Raw genomic sequence first — 13,211 nt, forward strand, 5'->3', positions numbered from 1 at the left:
GTTAATGGTAGGCTTCTCAAACTTTGCACAGCTGGTCACTGGGTGACTTCAATTAACATTCAGAAAAGTGGGTGGAGCCTACAAAAGCCAATAAAAATTCACCTATTGATTTTCAAGGGGAATATTTAATTGCTGCCATTCTTGCACGGTTAATGGCACAAACCTTAAACCTGGTACAGTTGGTCATTGGGTGACAAGTGTTAAAATTCAGGGGGGGGGGGGGAGAAGAGCCACAAACAGCCAATCAGATTTGTTTTATTTAATTGAAAATTATTGATGACAAAGAAAGCAAAGCCCACAAACTTGGTCATTGAGTAAATGTGTGTTAGGGTTAGAAAAAGGGTCCGAAAGGGTGTAAAAATAATTGCACCGCTTTTAGACACTAAAATCATCACGCCAAGGGGGTTAAACTCACCCAAAGGTTTGAGATGAGAGCTGCCTAATCCAGAAGGTTTTTTAGAGGACTTGTTGACAGTCTCCTGTGTTTAAACTCAATAATTATTGCCATACGAGTCTGTGGACCTTTTACCATCAACATAAAGATGACAACCTGGCTTGATTTTATAGAGCGGTCAAAAGGTAGATTGCAGGACCAAACTGAAGTATTTTTTGGAAGAAGCCAATCAGCATTAAGCTATCAAATGGTACAAGTGATACACACACACACACACACACACACACACACACACACACCCCTATAATACACATATGGTGGCCTGCCACCTGGAGTCTGTAAGAAACTTTAGAGTGGGTGTCAGTTTTATACACAGCAGCTTATACTATAACAAAAGACTTAAGTGGTCACCTTACTCCAGTTCATTTTGTAAGAAGCGTTAAACTTCTCACACCTCATGCAACCACAAAGATACAACCCTAATAGGAAGGAACCTGGAGAAGTCCAAAGCTAGCCATACATCTAGCGATGATGGGCAGATTCGATCAAGGGACAAATATCTCTCTAATCAAATCTGATTAGAGAGAGATCTGTCGGCTGCCCATATACCGCAGGTCGATTTCCAATCAAGATCATACTGTAATGGATCCAGAATCGGCCTTGTGATGCCACATAGTACCGCCTCGCTGCCCAAACACTTTCCCCCCAATGTTAAGTGCCCCCCCATGTTATACATTACCTGTCCACGACCTCCGCTTTTCCCCACGGACTCTAGGCACAATCTATTCTGCATAAACGCGCGCCACATGGTTGCCTAGTAACGTGGTCACATCATACGCTCGCCGTATCCTGAAATTGGTCGCATTGTCTGTCTAGCATGCACTTGGAGGCACTGATTTTCATCCGATTCGATTATAATAATCGAATAGAGAGGTCGATCGGCCGCGAATGTATGACTACCTTAAACTAATGTAATATTGGCTATAAGGAGGTCAGGTTTCTAACATTCATAGAAGTTGTGGCACCCTTCATCTTTACAATAGTAAAATGTTAAAAGAAATCATTAAAAAAATTAAATAAATAAATGGCAAACGGGCAGAGAATAGCTTACATCCATAAACTGTCTCTGGTGTTTAAGCTGCTTCTCTAGAGACTGTATCTGCTGCTGAAGATCAGTCAAGCCATTCGTTTTCTTCATCAGCTCCTGATTTCGAGCCATTTGCTCCTCTAATTCCATCTCCAGAACCCTCATCTGTGAAAGTAAGTTTGAGCGATCCTTGTCTGCTTGGCAGTGCAACTCAAGTTTTTCCTTTATCAGACGTTGAGTTTCTTTTAAAAGCTCTGAAAGAGACCAAAAGAAATTGTCAGAAGACTACACCAAGGGCACATTTTAATCCTACAACTCTTAAGAGTTCAAAATATCTGGATCATACAATCTCACATATCTGGAGTTCTGCTGACATTCCCAGCAAAAAAAAAAAAAGAACAGAATACAAATCTCAGATAAGAGTTTTCCATCAAAAAAACCATCAGGACCCCCTCAAAAAATCATCAGGACTGCTCATCCAATATCCATAGCCGGGTATTTATGTGAGCAGACTGAAGTTAGGGTGCGTACACAGCAAATTTTGATTGGTTAATCATTGGCCAATTGTTACCACATTCATGTAGTATGAGAGCTCACCTGCACAATCTGTTGGTCCTTGTACTATATAGGAGGTGGCAACAATGGACAATCAAAAGTGGAAGAGTATACCAGGACTAAAGCTCTATAATCCACTTTCGATGTGTGCAGACACTATACACAAAATGTACTTTTCTTTTGCTACGGATTTTAACCTCTATTTTAATGCCCATTAAACACACAGACGTCAAGTTCCCAGTAGCTGCTTAGCTGTATAGTAGTAAGCAAGCTTTCATCAGTATCAGTTTGTTTTATAATCGCGCAGACCACCACCAAACTTAGTTTTCTTTCCCCTATCCTTCCTGCTGATCTGAATCTGGTGGTAAAGGAGGGTGCTTAATCCAAGGCAAAAGTGTTCTGTGGGAGGGAAAATGTTCCACTGCCAGGACTTAATTACCTGGCAGAATAGGATTTAATAGGCAGAAAACAACAACAACAACAAATAACATTTGTAAAGCGCTTTTCTCCCGTGGGACTCAAAGCGCATAAGCATGGCTCCGATCATCGTGGTACAGAGGAAGAATTTTATAAATCTGGAAATGCCAGGCTAAACAGGTGGCTTTTCAGTCTGGATTTGAATAGCTCCAGGGATGGTGCTGTCTTTACTGGGTGTGGTAGGGAGTTCCAAAGAGTAGGGGCAGCATGACAGAAGGCTCTGTCTCCAGATTTTTTGAGGTGCACTCTGGGAGTGACCAAGTTTATAGAACTTGATGATCTGAGGTTGTGAGAGGTGTGGTGGAGCTTCAGCAAGTCCTTCATGTATCCAGGGCCCAGATTGTGCAGGGATTTGAATGTCAGCAGTCCAATCTTGAAGAGTATTCTCCATTCTACTGGTAGCCAGTGCAGTGAGCGAAGGATCGGTGTAATGTGACAGTGGCGAGGCTGGTTTGTTAGCAATCTGGCAGCAGCATTCTGCACTAATTGCAGGCGACGCAGGTCCTTTTTGGGGAGGCCAGCATAAAGGGCATTGCAGTAGTCCAGCCGTGATGTGATGAAGGCGTGGACTAGGGTTGGAAGATCCTCTGGGGGAATCAGATGTTTAATCTTTGCAATGTTCTTCAGATGAAAGAAGGAAGATTTAACTACAGATGAAATTTGGTTTCTGAAACTCAATTCCCCATCGATTAGTACGCCAAGGCTGCGCACAAGGTTGGAGCTGTTTATGTCTGAATTCCCAATCCTGATTGGTGTTGCTTTAGGATAGAGCGGTTTTGATGGCGAGCACTGGCTTTGGACAAACAGGACCTCAGTTTTGTCAGCATTCAGTTTCAACCAGTTATCATTCATCCATGCCTGAAGCTCAGCTAAGCAAGAGTTTATTTTTGGGGTAGGGTCTGTTCCACCAGGTTTGAAGGACAGGTATAGCTGTGTGTCATCGGCGTAGCAGTGGTACGTCATGTGATGATTTCATCAATTAAGGAAAGCAAATCCTCTCCCAAATAAATTCATACGGACTTGTGCAACGGAGAGGAGCAGCTGCATTTTTTTTTAAATTTCCTGGAATCCAGTGCAATATCCATGCGTTTATAAAATCAGTCTGCCATTATAAGCTCCTTAAGTGTTCACGGCAGCTTTTCGACTTACAGCTGAACTGCTGTTCAGGGTCACAGAGCCTTTACTAGTCTAAAGATGGAGCATGAAACTAATTAGATCTACAACATTATTATTTTTTTTGCAAGTTTACAACAGCAAGACTTACCAACTTCAATGTCCTTTTCACTACCCGACAGGACCTCCTGTAACCTTTGCAACAACTCCTTCTCCTCCTCAAGCACAGATGGTTCGTGTGTCAGGACCTTCAGCTGATCACGTGATTTTTCCAGCTGCACAACAAGCTGGTGCTCAGAAGTTTCCTTTGTTAACAAAGCTTCCTCTAAACCAGCCTTTTCAGCAGCAAAACCCTCGATAAGTCCTGAGTAATACAACAGCAAATTTAGAAACAAATAAAAAAAAAAACTGTATGTTGTGCAAAGCTAGTCATATACTATACAGTTTATGGTAGATGTGGGATATTGACTTTGAATTTATACCATTGTACCAGTAGTTATTAAACAGAATTTCAGCAGTAAATAATAACTGTAACAGACATTCACCAACACATCAATGGAAAACACGATCAGATTATGTAGTCTGCTACTGCTGTGACTTTGCTGGGTTTTACTTAAAACTGCCATTTCCCTTTTTTGTCTTGAATGATTTAACTTCTGACTGTCAAAATTAGTAGAAGCAGTAGAGTGTTATACCATGTTAGCCATCAGTAAATGCAAGACGTTTTGCATCAGGATGATACCACTTATTGGCGAACTTAGAGATAAATAAAAAGTAAGCTTTTGGCTAATAATGATCCTTAATCTGACTTGGTTCCTGCATATACTGACGAGATTTTAAAAAACACTGCTTATATACATTGGACATACAGAGGAGAAACAAGGAACCAAGTCCGATGAAGGTTTATTATTAGCTGAAAGCTTACTTTTTATTTATCTCTAAGTTAGCCAATAAATGTGTGAATCCACCATCATTCAAAACTGTCAAAATTAGACATTGAAAAAAAGCCATGCATAAGCAACTCCGTCCTACTGTGCAGGCTACACTTATATCTGCGCAGATGCGGCCACGCTAGTGCACAGACTGGAGCGCAGCTGCAAGAACATAGTCGACAATGCCTTGTGTCAAATATGTTCAGAAGGTTCCAGGGCTGGATGACAATCCAGATGCCTCCGCCTACTGTTAAATTTTATTTCTAATTATCCCTTCAAATACACTTTAAAACTACTGATTTAAGAGAATTTAGCAGTCTGTTTATTTGGTACAGAATTTCAAGGCGTAGTTCGGACATATTTAAAATCCATTGATGGCTTAGCTTTATAAATTCTACATAGCTGTTCGTTTTTCTTTGATCATTCCTAGAAAAAGTCAAGTCTATTTGACATCTCTGGTTGCTAGTTTTTTCTCTTTCGTTATGAACACTGCTTAAAGAGTAACGGTCAGGCTGCAAAAGCTAATTTAAACCTCTATTCTCCTGTGTTAAACAGTTTTAAGGAAGCCAAAAAGGCAAACTGAAGTTAAAAATCTCTCTTACTTTGATGTGTGCTGAACAGCAAGACTCTGTATTCCCAAGTTCTAAGGAGGCCGACAGGACGCATAACAGATACTGCAAAGCATTCTGGGGCTGCCTCTTCTCCCCACTGCACTACCTTGGGTCATCCCCTTCATTTCCCTATCACGCCCTAAGGCTGCTTTCACAGTGAGAAGTTACAGGCTCATGTTACAGCAGCTTGTAATTTGCAGCCAAGCTCACAACACTGAAAAATCACAGGGGACATGTTCTGTTAGAGTATACTGCATGAGTCCACTATTGTTCCTAGCCACATGGCTAATTAATATTCACTGCACAGTAGTGTTGTCCATTAGGATCTTTTTTGTGAGTCGAATCATCAGGAAGCAGGGAGGATATGACATCACAATTGGCTTCATAGGAGACAAACATGGAACCTGCCATGAGCTGTCAGGAGCATCATTCTTTGCAAATACTATATAAAAATTCAGTGAAATCCAAACGTGGACAGTGAAATGCATATGTAATTTAAGTACAGCCAATATTTAGCTACTGATAGATGTGTTTTTTTTTCTCTGAGACCCTATACCCAACAGCTCCTCTTTAAAGAATGTGTACAAATGGACCAGGATAACAAAGGACAGTCAATTTTTGCTTGGACCAGAAAACAAAATTAAGTTTTCCAGTATTAATAATTATTTATATAGCGACAACATCTTCTGCAGCGCTTTTACAGAGTAGATCGTCTTGTCACTTTGAGTGGCTCAAAATCTAATCCCTACCAGTCATCTGTCCATTGTAGTATTGTAATGGATAGCGGAGATACTGCCGCAACAGCAAGCGGCATGGCGGCTATTTCCGCTTCGCAGCCGGCGGTTTCCACTGCACAGTTACAGGCTGGTGCTTTGCCTGGTCCTTCTATCGCTCATAGACTAAGGGCTACGCGCGCGTGTGCCGAGCGAAAGGACCTTTATGCATCTAGAAGGGGAGTCAGCTGATCACCCGGTCAGCTGACTCCAGCTATACTCAGGATTGGTTGAGTGACTGGGGCGGCGCTATGGAGTGCGTTTAGTATATATAGGACCTGCCTGTCAGTTGCTCCACGTCTGCTGTTGCATATGCTACGTGTTAGCACTCAGACCTAGTCAGATCCTAAAGTGTGCTAGAACCAGCTGGAGCTGGGGATCCACACTTAGCCAGATTCTGTTGATAGCTTAAAGTACTAATTGAATTGTATTATTTGTTATGACCTTTCGCTAGCCTGACTATTCTTCTGCTCACGGATTCTGTACCTTTGCCTATCTGAATATAGTTGCCGACTCTGCCTGAAATACTACTCTGATTTAGCTTCCTGTCTCTGTACCGTCTCTGTCCGCCTATTGCCGAACCTGCTTGTCTGACCTTCCTGTCCTCGCCAGTGAGTTAGTCACTGGTGAGGGATCCTCTGCTAGTATCACCTGCTCCTCAGGTGAATACTAGCTTCAGTACAGTCTGAATCACCTGCTCCTCAGGTGGTCAGTAGCTGCAGTACAGTCTGAATCACCTGCTCCTCAGGAGATTACTAGCTGCAGTACTATCTGAGTCACCTGCTCCTCAGGTGGTCAGTAGCTGCAGTACAGTCAGAATCACCTGCTCCTCAGGTGAATAGTCACAGTATCTTCACCTCTACCTGCCCCTCAGGTAATAGCGACTACAGTACAGTCTGAATCACCCACTCCTTGGGTGATCAGTACACTCGTTGTTACATAACTCCACCCGCTCCTCGGGTGAACTATATTACTATTGCATTTATCTCCAGCTTGCTGGAGTTTGTATTCCTGTGTTACATAGATATACTCACATCTCCCAGCTCCTCTGGGAATAGCGAGTATCTCTATCATTACGGTTGCACCAAACACACACCCTCACATTGGTTGTCCAGGTCCTGGCTATACCAGTATTATTGGTGATTCTGCAGATCACACATAATCAGGTATAGCGTCTATTATTGGTGATACTGCAGATCACCAATGATCAGAGAAATCTGTTCTTGCTGACACCAATCGTTACAAGTATAGGGCCGATTTTAGGGGGAAGCCAATTAACTTATCCCTATGTTTTTGGGACGTGGAAGGAAACCCACGCAGATACAGGGAGAACATACAAACTGGGGGCCCAGCGCTGCAAGGTGAGAGTGCTACCCATAAATCACAGCAATATGCTTTGTTCATGGTTTTCCACTCTTCCTGCAACCTATCTACATACCTTGGGCTTTGTGAAGTTCCACCTCCAGCTGGTTCTTTGCTTCTGTCTCCTCTGCCAGCAGCTTCATCAAATTTTGTTTCTGAACAACAACTTCACCCATCTCCTGATTTCGGCTTTTAAATTCCTCCTCAAATGATTTCTGCATTTCCCGAGTCTGCTCTAACTGTAAGGGAAAATGTAAAAGGGCATGTTAACACACAATACTTGACCAGTGAAGGGGGGAGGACAAGATCACATCTCCTCCATATGTCAAATATGGATATTGCTGATTGAAAGTAAAGCTAGTCTGTAAGCTGGCCAAACTCTGCCCAGTCATATGAAGAGAGTATGGCAGAAAGCTGCTGGGAGGGGGAAATAGCCAGACTTACCTTACATGCAGAGACTTGATCCTGGGAACCTACTATCCCCTGTGCTGCTGAGAGATTAACTCATTGTGCCCAGCACTTCAGCTACCTGACACTGCCCAGTAAGGAGAGCTAGATAAACTCTTCTTCATTGGGGAAGCAACTACCAGTCTCCTGGCAGCAAGCAGCTACGGCATGAAGTCGTCCATGAGATTTCAATCTAGTTCTAAAAATTACAGAAATACAATGCACTAAACTTTTGTGCATTGCTAATTACCGGAAATTTAAATTTATTATTACATACATTAAAAAAATGGGATCCTGAGCTCTGGCTTAAAAAAAAAAAAACAACAACAAAAAAAAACCAAACAAACATACTTGGATTGCGAGACAAATGCAGCTAATTAGATCAATTCAGTAACACGCATATTAAAGTATATTTATATTAAAGTATTTTTCCTCAAACCTGAACTGTTGAGTCTGAAACCATGTCTAAAAGTCTTTCAACAGCAGAGCGTAAACGCTGGCTCATTTGCACAATCTTTTCCTCATTCTCCAGGCCAACTTCCAGGCTACCCAGCACACTGTCACACAGATATTCTGAAATCTCATATCCTTCATCTGTGGACATCAGGCTGTGATCTGTCAAAGTCTCACAATCTGGACTCAGGCGATGCTTCTCTGCCACTAGAAAAAGAATCACAAAAAAAAGTAAAACAGTTAAGGTGCCTCCTCTTGCTTTTATGTTCAGCAAAACACCTTCAAAGCTCCCCTGTACTGTGCACAACGTACCTGACACTCAAAAGGTATTCTTACTTTGCACTTTGTAGATTAATTCTCAGCAAATTAAAAAAAATTTCCGTATGTCAGCATCCATAAGTTTAAGCCCTGTGCAGAACATGAATTTGCACCAACGCACTCTTGAGTAGATGCTCTGCTGATGCTGCTCCCTTTGCAAAGTGGGTCATACCATTAGGTCCTTACCTGCTAGTTCTCCATTACTAACCACTTCACATCCAGACCTTGTTTTCCCCTTATTGACCAGAGCAATTTTGACGTTTTAGCTATGTTCCTTTTTAATCAGCCATAACTTTATCCCTACTCACGACACCTAAATGATCTAGGTATCGTTTTTTTCAGGACAAACTAGACTTTCATTGGCGGGTATTTTGTCCCTAGACCAAAAAAGTTTTCTATGCATTTTAATGGGAAAAAGAGGGGAAAAATGAAAAAAATGCATTTTTGCTCAGTTTTTATCAATTCCAGTTTAAAAATAAAAAGTGCCACAGAAGATAAAAACATGTCACCAGTATTCTGTCCCCCAGTATAGATAGCAAAATGTGTCCCGAGTATAAGACCCCTCCCCCCTATAGCCAGATGTGTCCCCAATATCAGTCACCCCCAGTATAGCCCGATGTGTCCTCTGTTTGGCACCTCCCAGTATAGATAGACAGATGTATCCCCAGGATTACTGCCCCTCATAACTAAATGTGTCCCCAGGAATAGTGGTCCCCCATTATAGCCAGATGCGCTCTCAGGATTAGCGGGTGCACCCTGGATTAGGGCCCCCCCCCCACCATTATAGCCAGATATGCCCCCAGTATAAAATTATGCACATTAAATAAAATTGTATCCCCTCTTACTTTATCCCCCGCCCCAGCTGCACATTTTACCCCCCACCAGGGGTTCAACAACCCCCTTAAGGGCCGGCCAGATGTCCCACCCCCCACCCAGGCAGCCCCCTTGGTGGCCAGATCTGTGAAAAAAAAAAGGATTAGAAAGCAGCCTGACTCACCTTTTCCTGTTCCAGCGATCAGCCTGCAGCCCAAGCCTCCGATCGCCGCTCTGCACGCAGCCCTGTGATGCCAGTTACCGGGTCCCGGCTTGATGACGTCATCAAGCCGGGACTCGGCTATTCAGCATCACAGGGCTGCGTGCAGAGCGGCGATCGGAGGCTTGGGCTGCAGGCTGATCGCTGGAACAGGAAAAGGAAAAGGTGAGTCAGGCTGCTTTCTATTCCTTTTTTTTAACAGATCTGGCCACCGAGGGGAGAGATGAAGGATCACCGCTCTTTGCTACAGCGGTGATCGTTCATCCATGGAGGGGTTACTAATTGGCTACAAGGGAACATTTTCCCTTTCACCAATTAGTATTGCAGCTGTTAGTGCAGGGAGGTGCGCTCTGAAGCGTACCTGTTCCTGCACAACAGGGCTGCAAGCAGGTCAGTATATCTACGTCGCTGTGGCTTGGAGAGAGCCACAGCTGACGTAGATATACTGTATCAAAGGACAAAGTGGCTAATATCCATAAACAAACACTACCCTGGCGTTCTATGAAATGCGCCAGGGTGGCTACCGCGCAGTATTTTTTTATTTTTTTTTTAAATCATGTAGCTAGCCTAGCGCTAGCTACATGATGCCGCCCCCCTCCCTGCGACGTCCCTCTCACCCGTCCGATCGCCGCTGGCGCGTATGCCCATAAGGAAATCCCGTTCTGAACGGGATTGTCTTTAGGGCTTAACGGAATGACGTCATCGACGCTGTGACGTCACAGGGAGTCCCAATCCACCCCTCAGCGTTGTCTGGCACTGATTGGCCAGGCTGCGCACGGGGTCTCGGGGGGGGGGGGGGGGGGGGGGCTGTAATGCGGCGGGTAGCGGCGCATCGGCGGCGATAGTCACCAACACGTAGCTAGCAAAGTGCTAGCTGCATGTTTTAAAAATCGGCCCAGCAGGGCCTGAGCGGTGCCCTCTGGCGGTTATGGACAAGCTGAGCTTGTCCATACCGCCAAGGAGGTTAAAGGACAGAAGAAAAAGATTGACTGCGCTCCCACTATGGAGAAATTGAGGAGTGGAGTGTAATGTCTGCACATATAAAAGTTTTGATGCACCACTTCAGCTGGCTCCATCACTTTTGGGCAGGTGAAACCATCTGGAGAAAACATGAGCGTTCTCTAGAGCATTAACTTTTTATTGCGCAAAAGGATAAAAATGAATAAACTTACAAGAAAGTAAGTGATTAATCGCATGTCACCACATGCAGGGTTAGAACTGGTCACCACAAGTGGGGTTAGAACTGGCCCCCCTCGTGCTGGTCCCTGGGATGGTCTGAAGAAGGCGTGAAACAGCTGAAACAGTTAAACACTTAATGACGCTGGCGGCACACTAAGGAACATGACCCTCCTCCCATCACCTGCAGGAAACAGCCCTTCACATCAGGGATGCCTGCCACTGGCTACAGCAGTAATCTTCCCAGGGACCAACACGAGGGGGACCAGTTCCAGCCCTGCAGCATGTGGTAACATGCGATTGATCAACTACTTTCTTGTAAGTGTATTCATTTTTATCCTTTTGTGCAGTAAAAAAGTTAATGCTCCAGAGAGCACTTGTTTTCTCCAGATTGTTTCAAGTGCCCAAAAGTGCTGGAGCCAGCTGAAGTGGTGCATCAAGCTTTTTTTTTTTTTTTTTATCAGCAATACAAATTGAAGCTATTACACAGACACCTGTAAGAGGAAGTGTCTTTCTGATTTTTTTCACATCATAAATTCAGATTATCCTTAAGTATCCTACTTGCTGTTTCTTTTGGTTTGATACCTCTGACCTTGCTTTGGGTACAAGGGTTTATATACACTTGCATATACCAAAGTTCAGTTAGATTGTACTAGAGTCTAATTAGTGTGATTTGTAATTAAACATGTAAAATGGAAAGCTCTTCATCCTGCTTAATCTAGGAGTGCATCAAGACTATAGAATGATGGCTTATAAGAAAATTGCTAATTGCCACTTTAAAGGGCAACTGTAGCGAGAAGAATATGGATACTACCATATTTATTTCCTATTAAACAATACCAGTTTCCTGGCAGCCCTGTTGATCTATTTAGTGTCTGAATCACACCAGAAACAAGCATGCAACTAATCTTGTCAGATCTGATAATAATGTCAGAAACTCCTGAGTTTCTGCATGCTTGCTCAGGGTCTATGGTTAAAAGTATTAAAAGTATTAAAGGTAGAGGATCAGCAGGGCTGCCAAATAACTGATATTGCTGAAAAGAAAATAAATATGGCAGCCTCCACATACCTCTCACTACAGTTGCCCTTTAAAACAGCATGTAATAATTCATACACAGAGGTTAATGTAACTTTGTGTAGCAGATCAAACCAGAGGAACACAGACCTTTTAAATGTTTTTTTCCCACTTGAAATACAAGTTATAAAGCTGCTAGATTGTCTAGGCTTGCAGTTAATTAATCTAAGTGGAATAAATCACTGAAGAATTATTAATGCCAATGTTAGTCTCAAGCTTCCATTAATACAAAGTATGGTACTCTGCCCTCACAATGAACAAGTCGCAGTGTTCTCCCCAGGGCTAATTAGGTGGGCGGGCCGCCCGGCTGTTTTGAATTCCCGCCCACCTGCCTCACTAGCTAGAAAAAAAGTGTGCTGTAAAACTGCAGCCATGAGCGCTTCACTGCGTTCTATCAGTGGCCGTCTCAGACAATAGCGAAAGCCGCTGCTACACACTGCAGACGGCTTCTCTGCCTGTGTAACCTCCTCCGGGTACCATGATTGGCTGGGCGGGTTGTAAGGGGCGGGACCATGCTCTGCATACTGCGGGAGTGAGCAGAGTTCCTAGTCCCTCGTGGAGAGTGTCGGCTTCAGCTTCTCCCTAGTACTGTGTTTCTACTCTGCTAGTCCACCACACTTTGCTGGCTGCCTGTGTCTGCAATGCATTCACATGTGTTAACTTGCAGGCAGCTCAGCTAGTGGAGGCGGCTGTCCGGATACACATCTGGGGCCATATGCAATTCACTTTTTCACCTGACTTTTCTCCTAGGTGATATTTTTAAATTTGTCAATAAAATTCAGTTTAAGCCATCAGCAAGCAAGAAAATACTCAAAATAATTTTGATAGTACTTTTTCAATTACTTTTTGGTATTTTTTAGTTGAAAAGTGCTGAAAAGTTGTTTTAAATAGAAGATGAAAAATTATCTCCTAGGAGAAAACTCAGGTGAAAAAGTGAATTGCATATGGGCCCTAGTGTGATAGAATGTAGTGCAGGCAAGCTACTGTTGTGTGGGTTGAGGTTCTCTGTGTGGGGAGAGGTTCTCTGTGCGGAGACAGCCTGAAGCTGCGGGCAGATTGTCTCTCACACCCAGCGAAATCAGTGTGTTCTCTCTGTCCAGGGCTGGCTGCATGAATGTCAGCAGCCAGTCCCATCCCTTCCGAATCCACGTAGCTCCGAGGCCCGACTCAGAGCACAGATAACATCAGACAGTGCACGGCATTGAGCTCTGCCCCCCCCCCCCCCCGGCCTCTCCAGCTTCTCTCCAACACAAGCTGCTCTGATTTATGCCCCTCTGATGCTGGAAGAACTGCACAGGAACTCCTTCCACTGGTATGAGAGCTCTGTGTCCACTAATGATAGCAGCACTTTTTATCTGATATATTTCAGCCTGCAGAGCTTTCACGCTAGGGGACCTGGGAAAAC

At 43.7% G+C, this 13,211-nt stretch overlaps 2 protein-coding genes across 5 annotated transcripts in view; one reads left to right on the forward strand and one right to left on the reverse strand.

Annotated features, from left to right (window-relative positions):
* PRMT2 (protein arginine methyltransferase 2) overlaps positions 1 to 13,211 on the forward strand; it is a 486,423-nt gene that overhangs the window by 371,513 nt on the left and 101,699 nt on the right. The window lies entirely within an intron of this gene.
* The window catches only part of PCNT (pericentrin), a 168,027-nt gene that overhangs the window by 77,469 nt on the left and 77,347 nt on the right, over positions 1 to 13,211 (reverse strand). For all 4 annotated transcript variants that reach the window (XM_068245316.1, XM_068245315.1, XM_068245317.1 and 1 more), the window contains exons 21-24: positions 8,191 to 8,411; positions 7,381 to 7,543; positions 3,778 to 3,990; positions 1,506 to 1,735 (exon numbers count right to left, since the gene is read on the reverse strand). In XM_068245316.1, coding sequence (XP_068101417.1) covers positions 1,506 to 1,735; positions 3,778 to 3,990; positions 7,381 to 7,543; positions 8,191 to 8,411 — 827 coding nt within the window. The remainder of the gene's footprint in view (positions 1 to 1,505; positions 1,736 to 3,777; positions 3,991 to 7,380; positions 7,544 to 8,190; positions 8,412 to 13,211) is intronic.

Source organism: Hyperolius riggenbachi, chromosome 7 (genome assembly GCF_040937935.1).
Source record: "Hyperolius riggenbachi isolate aHypRig1 chromosome 7, aHypRig1.pri, whole genome shotgun sequence".
NCBI lineage: Eukaryota > Metazoa > Chordata > Amphibia > Anura > Hyperoliidae > Hyperolius > Hyperolius riggenbachi.